This window comes from Siniperca chuatsi, linkage group LG13 (assembly GCF_020085105.1).
Source record: "Siniperca chuatsi isolate FFG_IHB_CAS linkage group LG13, ASM2008510v1, whole genome shotgun sequence".
Classification (NCBI taxonomy): Eukaryota; Metazoa; Chordata; class Actinopteri; order Centrarchiformes; family Sinipercidae; genus Siniperca; species Siniperca chuatsi.
Genome location: NC_058054.1, coordinates 4903933 through 4921099, shown reverse-complemented (window position 1 = coordinate 4921099; position 17167 = coordinate 4903933). Strand labels below are relative to the sequence as shown.

At 41.9% G+C, this 17167-nt stretch overlaps 1 protein-coding gene across 1 annotated transcript; it reads right to left on the bottom strand.

Annotated features, from left to right (window-relative positions):
* Positions 1-209: 209 nt before the first annotated feature.
* LOC122886332 (frizzled-8-like) lies at positions 210-3080 on the bottom strand. Its single transcript, XM_044218354.1, has one exon. It carries the CDS (start codon positions 2816-2818, stop codon positions 1076-1078), a length of 1743 nt encoding a protein of 580 aa, XP_044074289.1. The 5' UTR covers positions 2819-3080; the 3' UTR covers positions 210-1075.
* Between the last annotated feature and the right edge of the window lie 14087 nt (positions 3081-17167).

Below are 17167 nucleotides of genomic sequence, written 5' to 3'. Positions count from 1 at the left end.
TAAAGCAAAACTCACTGTCATAACATTACGCACAAAGATATTGAGATCTTATCAGCTTGTGCGCTCCGCCACACCAGGCAGAGGACCAGTCCACACCATTCACATTGTGTTTTTAAAGCATGCATTACAACAGATTTAAAACATTTTACAGTGTCCAACCTCACAACAAAATGTTGGCGAGAATGACCAAGACGCATGAGGGAAAAAAATTCAATAAAATTGTTTTATTCTCAAAATAAAATCTTCTATCAAAGTGGAAATTATACATATTTACAATCTCGTAAATTTTCATATACAAATGTACAATACATGTACACCAATAATTATATAAATACACTTTACGCGCTAATGCAACCCGTATGAGACAGTATTAAGGCATTGATTAATGTACGTGTAAATCCATCTTGTAGAGAAAAACAGCCCAGCGATGGCCTAATTTCAAGCAGAGCAGTCTCATTATAAATCTCCTGTTTAAGACACAGCGGTTCTTTACAGTAAGAAGAAGTGCCTCAGCTATACCATGTAACCTATCGACAAGGGGGATCTTGTCAGCTGTGCGCATTCAATTAAGCTCCGATAAGACTCTGCATTCTTCGGTGCCAGGTACATTGTTCTGCTGCTGACAGTCTCATTATTTAAAGAGAAGCCATTAGGCGCTCATTAATGTGCTAATTACAACACGCTGATGGACAATCCCAACACAATTAGTCACCCCCTCCCCTCCCCTCCCCACCCCCCTCCATTCAAACCCATGAACGTCATTTGGATAAGGCAAGGAAGGAGCACTTTCCATAAGTATACGTCCAAACTGATCTTCTAACTTTTATAAGCAGAATGAATCCTAAATGACCACAAATTTAAAAAAAAAAACAGTTCACATTAGGGGAGTGCTCATGACAGTTTCATCTAAACTGGCAGTTTGGTGACTCACCTTGAATAATTTACCAAATTAACCAAATAAAACATTTAAAATCAGTCTTTATGTCACTTTGTCCCCCAAAGAGCTGATATGCGCTGGTTTTCAGTCTTTAGTGTCAAATGACATAAGATGCATTTGAGCGGAGAATCCCCCTGTTCAAACCCGGGACAGTGGCATCTGTTTGGGGCAGGAGACAGAGCTGGCCGTCCCGGACCTCCAGGTCAGTCCTGTGCTCACGTCACTGTACATGGAGCCCGAGGCTTTACTCCCCCAGCAGCAGCGCGTGCAAAAAGTCCTCCAGGAGTCCAAGGTTTTCCCGGACCAGATCCAGGCTCCTGAAGTGATGCCCACAAGGAGGCACATAAAGTATTTCAACATAAACACAGCATAGTCCGGCCTTTGCCTGTTGGGGTCCGTCATGCACGTACAATTGTGCGTAATTTCCCACGTCTGTCTGTTGTGCTGCTCGTAAAAGTAACACGCCACTATGACAGTGGCTGGGACGGTGTATAAAACTGTGAAAACCCCTATCCGGATCATCAGCCTCTCCAGTTTGTCCGTTTTGGTGCCACCTTGCTTGATAACACTCCTGATCCTGAACAGCGACACGAACCCGGCCAGCAGAAACATGGTGCCGATGAACAGGTAGATAACCAGCGGTGCCAACACAAAACCTCGCAGGTTATCCAAATTCTGGTTGCCTACGTAGCAAATTCCAGCCACGGAGTCTCCGTCCACAGAGCTCAAGGCCAAAACTGCGATGGATTTCATGCTGGGGATGAGCCAGGCGGCCAAATGAAAGTACTGTGAGTAACTAGCGATGGCCTCGTTCCCCCACTTCATACCTGCGGCGAGAAACCAAGTGAGGGACAGTATCACCCACCAGATCGAGCTGGCCATACCGAAGAAGTAAATGAGCAGGAAAACGATGGTGCAGAGCGCAGGACCTGTGGTTTCATAGTGGATGTGTTCAGCGCCGTTTTCCATGTTGCAGGCCACTTCCTCATGTCCGGCAATCAGTCTGACAATGTATCCGATGGACACAAACATGTAGCAGGCGGAGAGGAATATGATGGGGCGCTCTGGGTACTTAAACCTCTCCATGTCGATTAAAAAAGTCGCCACAGTTGCGAAAGTGGAGATGAAACACAGAACGGACCACAGGCCAATCCAGAAGGCGGTAAAAGTCCTCTCTTCCTGTGTGAAGTAGGGATTGTGGCACGGCATGGCGCAGTTCAGGATCTGTCCTGTCTTGACGCGGTTGTGCAGCGGGTGGTCGTCACTGGTCACTGGCACCATGGGCGCACGGCAGAAGCATCCCGGCTCACACGGGGACGCTGCTGGTTTGTGTTTCCCGGGGATGCCGCGACCGTAGCCGCTCTTCTTCCTGGGGTTGTAGGGCTTCAGGGGCCGGTTGGTCGGCTTTGCCACCACGGGAGAAGCAGTGGTGGTCTGGCTCCGGTTGTAATCCATGCACAGCGTGTCCTGGTTGCCTTGCTCGGGCAGCAGGTCGCATCTCATCCGGTCTGGCCACGGGAAGCCGTACTGCCTCATGAGGGGAGCGCAGCCAGCTTTGGCCCGCTCACACACGCTCCTGCACGGCGGTAGAGGCTTCTTGTAGTCCTCCAGGCAGATCGGCGTATACATGCTACAGAGGAAGAAGCGCAAGTCCGGGGAGCACTTTATCTCCACCAGCGGCCAAAACTGGTGCACCTCCAGGCCGGCTTCGTCCTGCGTGTCGTGGTTGAACTGGTTGGGCATGTATGTGTAATTGTAGCCGATGCCTTTGCACAGAGGCACGGAGATCTCCTGGCACTGGAGCTCCTTGGCAGCCATGCAGCCCGTTCCGTGCAGGACCAGTGTTAACATCACACACCATCCCGGGATGCTCCTCTCCATCGTTGCTTTCTGTGCGCTTGTACTCGACAAAGTGCCAGCGAACTTGCGCTTTGCAAGTAGGCTGCAAGTCCGATTAATCCAGGGATGCTGCTAAACTCATGCTAGAGCGCAGATCGCGTGTGATGGTCTGAAGTATCTGTATTACCCAATAACAAACGCTTTACTTTCACACACTCTAGTATACTGCAAGTCTCCTCTCTCCCTTTGTGTCGGTGTAGCACAGTGTCTCTCTCTCTGCGTGCTTTACTACTGGTGGGTGCATTGGCTTTTATACAGGAGGAGCGAGGACACTCCCCCTGCATGGGCGGGGAGGGAGAACAAGTCAATCAAGGGTTCCTTCTATAGGTGTTTGTTTAAAATGTGCACCCTGGAGGAAGGGTTATAATCACTTTGTCTCTGTTTAACACCCCCCCCCCCAACACACACACATACCCACACACTGCCCTTTACAAACAAGGAGAGGGGGAGTTATAATACAATAGAGACATTAGGAAGAAATGTAATTAGGGATGCAGACAGTGGGGAGTAAACTAACCTATCCAACTTATTAGGCTAGCAGGATACAGGAGTGCTTGAATGCATCATAATAAATTATATGATTAAGGTAAAAATGTAATGCTGTCCTGAAAGTACATGTTTTTTGTTCATCTTGGTGGTTGGAGGTCATACTTTACCCAACTATTTATCTACCACCACATCACCTCAACTCTTTCTCTGTCCATATTGCTTATAGAAAATATATTCAGACATTATAATTATGAACACTTTCATTACTTAGACTTAATAATTCTCATTTGCTCAAAAATGCAACATGAATTCGACAGTGAGAGGAGCATTCTTAAAAGTAAAATGTATAAAGTAACATTTAAGTATTTATAGATTATATGAGTCTACTGAATTGACTGCGCTACAACAACTCAGAACACTGAATCTCTGCTTACTCACTGCAAGTCATCTGGATATAAACGTTAATTTAGTTTCTTAATTTGTTATGCAAAATACTGCATCTTGTCTCTGTAGTTTACTTGAAATTAAAACCTTTACTATGAAAAAATACCCACAAGTACTTTATTTTGTTTAAATAAGTATATTTAGTTTAAAAGTTCCTCCTATCTTCTCTTTCCCACTTCCAGTTGTTCTGATTGATCATAAAATAAAAGATCTTTTAAGGAATGTCCGTCCAGGTCAGAGAAGTCAAATTATTCCAAATTTCACATTTCTATGACATTTACAAAGAGAGATGCAGTAAAATACTTCCACAATCAGTCCACATTCCATAGTCCATATTCTTATTTGATTATTCGATTTTATTTTCTCATTTTCTCCAGAGCCAGTTCTTTCAGTGAATTCTCGCCAAGTGTAGTGAGGAAAAAAATGTTTTCAGCCACTGTGTAAAAGCAGGTGGACAAACAGATTTCTAATCCTTTATGGTAAGTCTTTTGGCTGAAACCCTGATGGTTCATTTTGTTGCAAAGTTTATGAAAAGCCTATGTATCAGCCATTCATCGTAAAATGGTTCTGAATGCCACAAGGGAGCACTAGTCTGATACTGTCTGTCGTTCACCCTCCGATGAAGGGAATGACTTCCTGTCTCCTCTGTGAATCCGACAATGCGTGAAAATGTGCATGTGGCCTCAGAGTTGGATGCATGTGTGAAAGAACGAGACAAAATGTGCCTACATGCTTAAACATGGAGAAGCAGTGTTTCATGCACCACATATCTGGAACAAACTCCCAGAAAACTGCAGGTCTGCTGCAACTCTCAGTTCTTTCATATCAAGGCCGAAGACTTTTCTGTTTGCCGCTGCCTTTTATTAAATCAAATAATGATTAATTTCTTACACTGCACTGTAACTTTTACTCTCCTGTTTTATCTGAACTCTTTTTAATTGTATTTGAATGCTTTTTTATATTGCCCTATGTAGCTTTTATGTTTTATTTAAAGCACTTTGAATTGCCTTGTTGTTGAAATGTGCTATACATATAAACTTGCCTTGCATTATTTGTGACAGTATGTGAATACTATGAATGTCTGCATGTCTATTTGCATGCAGGAGAAATAGACGGAGAATGTGTGTGTGTGTGTGTGTGTGTGTGTGGTAAGGGAGGTTAATGTGGTCTTGTTAGCCCACAGCAGGGGGTCATCTTGGTCTAAAGGGAGGGGGGGCTGTTTGTCTTAATGCTGGTGCCAATGTTTCACTCACAGCATGCTGGGACGGCGATTACTGCGATGCACCACTGGGCCTAACAAACAGGACAGTGTATGTGTGTGTGTGTGTGTGTGTGTGTGTGTGTGTGTGTGTGTGTATGTGTGTAAACAATTTCAGAGCCCAGCCTAAAGAAAATAAGCTAACGTGGGCAGATACAGCATTGTGATAGCACTAATTAAAGTCATTCACACTTCTTATTGGATTCATCAGCTTCAAATGGAGCTGAGACAGTTTGGCAGACAGGCAGCATGTTTCCAATGCACAGGTTTTATCAGAACTAATTAGCCCAGGAACTCCAATATTTGCTAAAGGATGCTTGTTTTAGCTCAGTTTGGGGTCCCAGCTGGGTTGTGAAAAGATAATTTTAAGGGTACTGAGTGAGCTGGCAAGTCAAGTTAGTTTTATCTATAAAACCCCAAATCACACACTCAGAGGGCTCTATGTTCTGTACAACCCCCAGTTCAGAGAAGGAAAAATCCACACAAAAATCCTTTAACGCACAACTGATCCCTCAACTCCCTTTAGTACACAACTTATTTTAGTACTTACAGTTAACTATTTTAAATCAACATTATGCAACTATTTTTCCTTAAAATAACAACCTCAAAATCATTTTGATGGTACACTAATTTGTAATAGGGAGAATGGTCAAGGCGCGATTTGTATTTACGACAGTGGTGTAGAAGTGAATTGCACTCCAAATCTGCCAAGTCGCAAAAAATACCAATTCTTGCATAATAGGGCTTTAAGTGCTTAGACTGAAAAGTGTGCTTTCCAGTGCTCACAGGTGCTTTGGTAGTCAGAGATTGAACTGGCATCCTGTCAACTTCTGGAAAGCCTCCATTATCACCCAGCCAAATTTTTGTACAACTAGTCCACATGGTAACCACTATGTGTGTATACTTCTCCATGGAGGTGTTCTGGCAGTTATTTCTAGCTCCAGCGCATCTGTTATTCTACCATCTACATCTACATTATGTTTATCTCCCAGACATTTGACTTCACTTTTAAGAGAATTTGAATTCTTTTAGGCTATGTAAAAGCTAAACAAACTGATTGCTGGCGGACCTGCTATGCTAGTCTGCATGCACCAAAAGAATGGGTTCACAGTATTCCCACAATCTATATACTCAGTTTGGAAAAACATGTATTGTCCAAGATACTCATTTGTGGAGCTGGTTGATTTTTACATAAATATCTTGCTGTGTGCAGCTTTAGGATTCCAGATAGCTCACAATGTCAGCAATTCTCAGTATTTATTTACTTTCATATCGGCAATCAATTGGTAAGAACAAGTGGAACATTTTTCTCATGGTGGAATGAGACTCCTCAGACATTCCCATGTTCATGCAGGGACTTTATGGGGCTGATCCACATGCCTCATGCTGGGCCAGCCATCTCCAGCCGAGCTGTGAACCGCAGGTGAAAGTCCTAGGAAACAGGTGCCTCCTCCTCCCACCAGGGCGAACAGAATAGCAGACTGAGCATCGGTTACACCAATCGCTGTCTATCAGAGTGGAACCCGTATTGATTAACAAGGCTGATAGACTCGGCAGCCCCAGCTAGCAACTGTTGACTACGCCTCCCGCCTTCTGTGTGCAACGGCGATGGTGGGTTTAGGGTTACGCGCTGGCCCCCTGCATTCCAAATTTAAAGGGGTGGAAATGGAATTACTGCATCTGTTTAGAAGTCAGTTTCTGCATTCTCCAGGCTGTCCACTCCTCTATCTAACCTCCCTTCTTACCTCTCTCTTTCCCCCCAGATTCTCCCAGGGCTCTTAAAAGTTCATGACGCCAAAGAAAGAAAGCTGAAGGGGGTTTCTTACTGAGTTACTGAGGCGTGCTGTGAAAGTCTGAAATGTTTGTCTGTGTAACCTCCTCATGGGAAGTTTAGCCTCGTGATACTCTCAAACTCTACTATCCTCCCTCTAACATAATCTGCTAAAGTTGATTAACATTGTGTTGATTAACGTTAGCTTGTGCCATTGTGGGGACACACAACCCAAAATATATCCAGCCTCCACTGCTGATAGACAATCAGAGCAGTAAGCAAGTAAGTAAGTAAGTAAGTAAGTAAGTAAAGGTTTATTTAAATAGCATTTTAGAAAACAAAAGTTACAAAGTGTTGAAATTATAACAGTTCAGCACAAACAAATACAAAAACAAATACATCAAATCAAAAAAGACAGGAAATACAAGTGAGTCTTGAGTAGTTTTTTGAAAATGTCGATTGAAATCAATAATAATATAAGAGGTTAACTATTCCAAAGTTTTAGGAAATGCATGGTTTTCGTTCATTTTAAACCGGGACTGGGTACACTCAGTAGACACTGGTTAGCCAACATGAGAGATTTTAAGGGCAGCACAGACTGGCGCTGCATGGTGCTCGTCCAAACCGCTGCACTGATTTTCTAAGTAAACCCACTTTGGTGATTTCTTGGTGCATGTCATTGTGGATTGATGCATGTCAACTTGTCAGGATACGCCACTGTCCTATTTCCCAGCATTGGCACGCCCACTCTCTAAAAAAGCAGCAATTTTAATTACATTTTGTCGTCTGACCTGCTGCACTTGGCAACTTCTTCTGATGCTTCTGACATTAAATGTTATGATGCTGCAGGTGTGTGTTTTGCTTAAATGTTGTTTGCTGGCTGGTAGAAATTCCACAAATCCTCAAATCCTTCCATAATGACAGTTGACCTGCTGGAAGTTAATGGAAGGAAGTGTGGTTGCATTATTGTCAAAAGTATTAATTGCAGTTTGCTATGCTGAGAGACTGTTGGAGGCCCCGATTCATTCAGCTTGTTGCCCAATTTTGTACCACTTCAAAACCAGATGCAAGCCACAGATAGAAATTAAGGCCTCAAGAGATTTTTAGCAGGTATATTTCAAACTTGCCAAATGTATTCCTGTACAAATGACAGTGCTTTAGATAGAGTCACCTTCTCTTAACACATCAAAACAAGTCTTGATTTTCCCAATGCATTCTGCAGTCACCAATAACCAACCTGACCCAGTTTCATTGAACCCCACAACTCCTCCTGAATATCTTTCTGAAGCTGGCAATTAAATAAATATTTAAATAAAGTGTCGCCTCAGTACCCAGGGTAATTTAATTGATTTAAAACTTCATGTGTGTATTGGAGAAGAAGCCTGAGTGTAATCAGATCTGATGTATGACTTCAAGATAAAACGTGGAGGCCCCCCTGACTTCTGAAGATGTTTACTTTCCTTAAGTTTGGACGCAGTCTTTTAGACGCCATCCTTGATCTCGCAGAGAACATTGCTGAGTTCTCACCGGCCAGATAAATAATCAGTGTATGAATAACTATATGAAGAGGTTCAGAAAAAATCTATGCATACATTTTGGGAAAAATATGCAATGATTCCTTGGCATAGATGGTCCAGACTTTGGAAACGTCATTCTGGTCAGAAACCTGATTGACATGTTTTTCAAACTGCTGATATTTCCATGAAACTTAATTTTTTTACCAGGAGACACTGAAGGAGAAACTCAGGTTTACTTTCTCAGCAGTTTGTTTAATGTGTTTTTTAACTTTTGAGTGTCTCATTATGGAGTGGAAGTCTTTAATTTTATGGCCATGACCAGGGGAAATTTGAGTTCTCGGTCATGTGCATCCATTTTGCTGCTCCTGGTCAGTGATGGATGGAGGATTCCTCCCTTCCTTCCTTCCACAGGTTAGATTCCTCCGCAGTTAGCTGTGTGTTTACTTAAAGACCAACTACTAATCAGCCTGAGGTAGGATGTGAGGCTTAAAGCAGTCACCCTTGACAGCAGTCACACACACACACACACACACACACACACACACACACACACACACCCTTGACAGTGTCCCTCTGTTGACAGAGTGTGTGTATTGTATTGGCTCACCTTCCTTCCGCTCATTAACCAGTGCAAACAGTGACACAAAACCCTCCCATCCAATCAGTCTACTGCTGGGCAGGATCATGACAGCCAGGTCTGTTAACCAACCTCCTGACACCAAACACACACACACACACACACACACACACACACACACACACACACACACACACACACACACTAAGCTGCTAGATAAGAGCTAAGTGGTCTAAAATATAAAATAGACTTATATGTACTGAAGATCTCCCAGAACTAACATCCTGTTACACAAACATTTGTTGAAGGGTGGGCTAATAAGATAAAAGGAAAGTAATATTATATAGCCTAACACTCTTGTTAATCTGGATTGATCTGGAAACACAGCAACATCTCTAAAAAGAAGTCAAACAGGACAGGAAACTCAAGCAGGTTTTAAACAAACACCTGGTTAGCCAAACTTATTTGGGAGACAAAATGAAGGTGAACAGTAAAATTATTACACAAACTGTCTGTTCTAAACATCTATCACAGTTTAAAGAATAACGACCAGGTTTAACCACTTTGCCATCAAAATAAATTTCTCCATCAAAATAAAGTAAATTAGGTGAATAACTTGCAAAACCCACGGACAATTCTTGATTTAGTGTTTTATTTTCACAAGGGGTGAAACCAGCTGCCAAAGTCTGACCATTTGTCTCCTACACCCTCCATATTCCCTCCATACTGTAGTTTATATTTGGAGGGTGCCAGCCCTTCTAAATTGCCACTTGTTCCCCCAGAGTCATTAAGACCCTGGAGCGACAGGAGGCCTGCTCTTAAATTGCTGCCACTGGAAACAGCAGTGGCATGTTTATAATTACGCTCTTTCTTCAGCAGCGATGACGTCTTCTCCCTGGTAAACACGCTCACTCGGCCGGCTCTGGTCCTGCACAGACCTGAGGATTCATTAAGAGCTGTGGCGACAGCCTCGGGGGTTGGGTTAACTCCGAGTCGTTGGTTGTGTTTTATGAGCGTCTTTCACCTCCGAGGGAACTTGTCATGGAGGCTGTTGAGGGTAGAAACAGTGACGAGGTGGGAAACGTAGTCATGTTGAAAGCCATTAGTGTTCCATTAGTGTTGAGCCTTCAGGAGTGAGCTGTGGCAAACAGAGGTGACACACTGCACCTTTCCACGTCGAACTGCTGAGCCATGTGTGCCACAGGTTATTTTAAACAAATTAACTCTGTTCTTGATTGAGCAGTATGTAATTATACAAGTAGAATTTGTTTTAGGACAATTTAAAGCTCTTTTTGAATTAACAACATATTTATTTGACCACATGGAAATCTACATCATAACATCAGGATTAGACTTCCATGGTCTATTATTCAGGTGTATAATTTAAATAAACACGTTTCTAAAATACCCATATCAACTCTACAATCTTCTCAGTATTTTAAACATGATTCTGATTTTTTCTTGTCACTGGAGAGCACAATATTGTGAGCAAAGTTACAGATTTAAGTTGTAAGTGTATGTTTTCAATCTGTAGCAGAAATTGAATTAGCGACTCTTTGTACATATGGCTTGTCTGGCTTAATGTTAATGTGAACTCAAGTTATACTTACTTGCTATTTCCGGAGCTTGTACAAGCTTTTCCTTGAATAATTTTATCAAACTACTGTTTCTAAGGTCAAAAATGAACTTTCAGGTTTCAGTTTTTTATTTGGTCAGTTGTGAGCAGGCGAAACAAGTTGTGAACACAACATTGACATATTGTCATGTTTGTGGCCACCTGGAGAATGTAAGTCCAACATTCACTCTCTTTTAGCTCTGTTTTTGCAATTTCCCAATCAGGGTTTTATGTTCTTGACTTTTATCAGATTTATTTCCAGCTTATCATTCACACTAAGGCCGATACAATTGCAATAATATTTTTGAAAAGTAAAAACCGAAAATTATGAGCCCCCTTCATGTCGTAGAAAAAATTTGCTGTGATTCTGTTCATGTCTTATGCTATTAGCTACATCTGCAAATGATTTGGTTGCTAGCTAATGCTAATAACATAGCTGTATTCTCCACAGATGATTTGGAGTCAGCTAATGAAATAATGAGCGAGAAGAGCTGAAATCACATGATAAATAACATGTCATTGACATAAATGTTGTTGTATGACTGAAATTAAAGGTATTTAATCTCAATTAGAGCTGTGCCTCAAAGAAACTTGATATTTATCTGAACAACTCTTAAATTGACACTTGATGCCTTGAAAACATTCACCATCCACCACTTCATCAAATGGAGTCTTGAACATTTGGAAAGATCAACTTCCCTGAAGTACTGAAGCTGTGAGTGTAAATGTTTGAAAAAGAGATATGTAGCCTAGCATTGCTGTAGTGCCGGGGCCTTGTCCTCTCCTTCTCAGGGAATTGGGGATTTGGCAGGTTTCCCTCATCTTAGTGGAGCTGGCCTTGTCTTTTTCCCCTTCTTTTCTTCATACCGCTGGTAAACCTGTTGGCCCCTTTTACTGCTGTCCTTCTACCTCAGAATACTTGGAGCAGTGAAGCTGGAAAAGCCATTTAGGACGGATATCAGATGATGTGTAATTTGGGCTTAAAATAACATGTATGCAGCGTGTGAGTCTGAAGGCTCGGCTTATTTCCTGGAGGGTTTAAGTGGCCTCGTTTTACTCATTTGGTAAAAATCTGACTAACATACACATTTGTACAGACAGGTTAATAAACACTCAGCCACACACACACACACACACCCACTCAGGAAACACACATTCAGAAAGACATCCCACACACAAATACACACATCTGCACAGAGGGTAAACAGTCTGCCATGCACTCTCTCTCCCTCTTTCTCCCTCACACAAACACACACCAAGTGTTATGTATACGTTAGCCCCTTAAATAACAGCTTCTTCTGCGTTTACTCAGACCCTGTGTGTGCAGATACACCAGTGCATGCAAATGTATGACGAATGACAATTTCAAGCTTTATATACGTGATTAATTATATATGGTCTCATAGATTATATGCATGTGTTTCTGTCGAAAGAGTGAAATATGCACAGCATTAAAATAACCTGGTGACATGAGTTATATTTATTCATTTCATTTACTGAAAATGAAATATCAAACTCGTAAAGTATTCAATCAAGTGTACACCCTTGACAGTATTTATTTGTGGATGTGTCTGTACCAGTGTAGCATGTTAGGTTAGATTTTGAGAATTTCTCCCATTCCACCTTCAATATGGACAAAGTGGAGGGTGTTGGCTGCTGTCTGAGGGCAGTGTACATACATGTATTTGTACCTGGAGGATCGACACATTCCACACGAAGGTGATGAGTCGATCTTGACCCAGGCGAAACCTGGCAGCAGCCTCCACCCAACCTGTCGACCCACCCACGCCCATTGTCAGCCCATATCCTTCCCTCCACAACACACACACACACACACACACACACACACACAACAGGCTCACAGTAAACTGAGAGCTCCCCTGCCTCTCCCAAACAGACAGGAGTGAATTATTGGGGTGAACGTGGGAGTGAGGAAGGAGGAGGAGATCAGATGGTGTAAAGAGAAAGAGGTGGGTGTGAGCAGGGAGAAGACAGGGGACAGGGAGGGAGGGGTTAAATAAATGACAGACAGGTAAGTCAGACATACAGCATAATTCAGTAACCGTTGTTGTCAGTAAAACCTGGAACAGTAATGAATTACAAACATAACTGCCACAACTACTACTCTTGATGGTGTTGTATGGATATTAAGTGTACTATATTCATTGTCGATGATTTAATCTTGTTTGGATGTGTGTGCTTTTTGCTGTAGTGTGCGCAAATGCTTTCACAAAGGCACATGGAAAAATACATTCTTTGAATGGATTTTAATACTGAAATAAGTGTAATACCACAACATAGTAACACTGCATTATAAAAGCCCTTTAAAAGTTTACTGAAGTAAAAGTAAACAAGTAGTAAATGTATACATGTAGTTAAACGAATCATTTTGTTGAGTAGTGCAGGTCAGTCCCTAAAAATTGCAAATAATGATTACATTCTCCTCTATAGCCAGACAAAATGAACTTTACATGACTAGAGTGCACTGACGGGAAAATCTTGCTCTGCAAAGTTTGGTAACTGCAACCGTCAGATAAATAGTAGAGGAGAAAGGACATTTTCTTTAAGATTGTACTTTATTAGAGGACTTTGTAACTTTCCACCTCTGCTGCTAATACTTCTACTACTCCTAAAATTAGTACTACTTCTCCTGCTGCTCTTACTGGTTGTATTTATATCACTAAAAACGATATACCACTTATGCTCTCTCTACTACAATTATAGTTTTTTCTCACTACTATTGCCACAATTACTGCTAGAGCTATTGGCGCTTTGATTGCTAATACTGCTGCTACAAGTAGTAAGCCTATACTATTCTATTTTCTTAACTTTTGTTTTGTTGCATCAACTCAACATGTAACAGAATAACATATAGTGCTTCGATACTTTTATAATGTGTAGCACTACAATAAAATTATTTTAAGTGAAGGCGAAGCATGTTTTTATGACAATTCAGTTATCTCTTAAAGAGCACTACATCTACTGAATGGCATTCCCGAAGCCCTGGAAGTGCAGCCCCTGTACAAACTCCAGGTATGTCACTCAACAATGATAAAGCACGAACCAGAGCGTAATTAACCTTATCTCACCTCAAATAAGTCTGACAACAGGTGCGTTTAGTGCGGCAGTTGACGAGGATTGCAGCTGCAAGAGCCCTCATTTGCGAGATAGAGCTGTCAAAGGCTAACCAACCCGAGGGGAGATGGCAATTTCACCTGATTGTAGCCCAACTCTGCCTATTTCAGGACTTTGATTTAATTTGCCTTGTTTCAAGACAACATAACATGATTGATTGAATGTATTCCTAGCTGTCAATCACCTGTGGCGGTCTGCCAATGGCTCAGTTACAAATGGATGAGAAAACTTCATGTGTTGGTCTTACTGTTTTTCTTCAAACTTTCTGCTGCTCTTTGGGGGGCATTTTTTTGCAGCGTGAAGAGCAAAGTTTGGCCCGTGAACTCGGCTCCAAAGGTCACAGACGTTGACACAGCGAGGCACTCCTTTCCTTTCTGTCAAAGTGCCCTGAGCGCTTATGGCGCAGACGATCCAAATTTAGAGACACAACCCTAAATACATAAAGCTTTTTCTGCCATATGGCACGCAAACATCTTGTCCTGCCCAGACAACAACCCACTAATCTCGGCAAGCTGAAGGTAACTGTTTAGTTACCGTGGTAACACTGTGTGTTGTGGTGCTCCTCAGTGAAGGCTATAAAGACTATAGGGATTTAAATCAGTGTTTACATTGCAGGAAATGGATAAATATGATTTGACACGCCCGTTAAAGTGGTGTAGGCTCAGAGCTTTCTTGGCCCTTCATGGACGGCAGACACTGTAGAAGCCATCTGGAAGGTAAACTGACCATTGCACTGTATGTTCCTTTAGTATGCCATATAGCACAGACATAAGAGATAAGTCTTTTTTTACTCACTGAGCACCAGCTTTAGCCTCTGTCTCTTAAAACACAATTGAAGGCTTACAGGATAGCACCTCCATGTCTTTGAGCCTCTGCAGTTTGTGTGCATTTGCCAGAAATGCTGTGGGCTTTAATTCTCAGGGGTGTCTTACAAAACAAACATGTCAATTTGTCTCTGGGGGTTTCACTTCTGCAGGCAAGTGTTTAAAAGTTGTTTTTCTACTTTTGGTCTCTGACTCTTATTTTACTTATTTCTTCACCTGCTCAATGAATCACACTCCAGAAGCTTGACAAGAAAGGTCTGTGTTTGTGATGCATTATCAAGAGTAGTATTTCTAAACCATGAGCTATCATGCTACAAGAGTCTACAGGTGTTCAGTGCAATTCACCAGACAAATGGGGATGAGTGTGACTATAACTGTCTTTTTCTTGAAAATGCCCACTTAAGCTGTTGAATTGAAGTACATAGTTGACACATGCTTCAAATAAAACTCTGTCTCCCATGTTCATCATTTCAACCTATTACTGAGACATACCTTTTACATCAAAACATAAAAAAACACAACTTGATAAACACGGTCAAAGATAAACTAAAAAAGAACGTACTTGTTTTAAATATTGACCAATTAGAAATGAGAGTTATTCTGAGCTGTTATTGCTCCATAAACAGTTGCAAAGTGGGAGGTGTCAATTTTAGCTGACTGACAGTTGGGGCACTTCCAAGGCTTGGAAGGGCACAACACTCTCCCAGTTGAATGATGAGTAACTGCGTCGGAAAACATGTGGTTCTTTGATTAAAAAAACTCCAAGGTATAGGCTTGTAATGATAAAAAATGTAGAGGTAAGTCTATCCGCTATACCAAACTAACAGAAAAGACATGACTTTTCAGAAACAAAGCTGAAATACTTCAAACTGATGGCCATAACATAAACCTATGGAATTGTTGAATTGTCCAGGAGACTACTGTGTTTCTGTGCTGAGGAACATCGTTATAGAAATAGTTCGACATTTAGAGAAAATCACTTATTTGCTTTCTTGGTGAGAGTTAGATGAGAAGACCACTCTCACGTCTTTACAGTAAATATGAAGCTACGGCTAGCAGCTGGTTAGCTTAGCTTAGCGCAAAGACTGGAAACAGGCTCTGTGCTAAAAACAAAATCCCCCTACCAGCACCTCCAAAGCTCTTTAATTGTTATATCTCATTTATTTAATCCAAAACCGTAGCGTAAAAACAACCTGTAGTTTTACAGGGGGGTTATGTCCTGGAATATTTCTTGGCCAGGTGCAGTGACCTGCAGTGACGTATTCCTTTAAAAGAGCATAATAATACTTCTGAAATCAACTTGAGTCTATTTCATACAAAGTTTATTTAGCTTTTTTTAAAAAGGCCATTCATATTTTCCAACGAGATTTTGGACTGCACAACAAATGGTTGAAACACGAATCTATAAGCATAGAATGACAACTCATGCTAATGGTCTCTATACATATTCGGGGCCTTGTAACTAAATGTATGATTGTAGGGCGGACTTTTCATTGTCTTTGCAGTAATCCCACTGGCTAGCTCTGTGGCTGTGGTGTGGAGCTTGGAGCAGCGTTGGGTTTCGCCGGCGGGTATTTTGACCGGGCTCACAGGGGATGAGTGGAGATCCTGAGCGCTGCAGAGGCACTTATGAAGGACGCACATTGTTGCCAACCCTGGGGAGAAAACTGAGCAGTCTGGCAACACAGGCGGAATTTCCTACTGTGATGTTATCTCACACAAGACATTTAGCTTCAGCCAAATGAAGGAGGGGGAGAAAAAGAGGCAAGAGGGAGGAGGGGGAGGGTAGAGAAAGAGGGGCAGAGACAGAGGGACAGAGAAAGATGGAGGAGGGAGAAAGGTGAACAACAGAGGGAATGGAAGAGATACAGAAGAGAGGATGAGGATGATGGAGAGAAGAAAAGTAGAGTAAGAGAGAGAAAGGAAATTAGTGTAAATTAGTTATCAAACAAGTTATCAGAGGTAAACTCTTTAATTTGTGCACACAAATGATGAATTCATACTCTTGAATAATACATTTTGTTCCCTCATTAATTAGAACCATTTTGTTATCCTGTACAGGAAGGAATTGCAAAAAAAACCCCACAGTGTTGTGTTAAGGCAAGTCCTCATACCTAAAAGATATATGACTGCTCCAAAAATGACTCATATGAAACAAACAACCCCCCCTCAATATGAGTGTTTTCTGATTTACCACCTCTATGGCTGAGGTGTTGGCGAAAGATTGGCTTCATGGTTAAAAGAAACCAAAGTTGACCCTAGGAGACAGGACGCAAACCAAATTGTTCGGCGTCTAAGACAGAAACGTTTTATGCCCATACATTCGGCGGCTGCAGCTCAGTAGGTAGAGTAGATCTTCTGTTAATCGCAGGGTTGGTGGGTTGATACCCTGCTCCTCCTGTCCACATCTCGTAGTGACTTTGAGCAAGACACTGAACGCCAAGTTGCTCCCCATGGGCAGGCCAGCCCATGGGTGCAGGACTGCATGGCAGTCACACTTGTAAAGCATTTCGTCGGTTAAGGTAGAAAAGTGTTAATAAGTGCAGTCCATTTACCATGACCTTATAGTAGTTTTCATGGCAGGATATCAATATCATTCTACTTCTTTGCGACTGAGAGACCACCCTTGCATATAACCACAAGAGGTCTGTTGTCGGGAAAGTGTAATTATAGGTTGTTTGAGCATTTCAAATTCACTGTG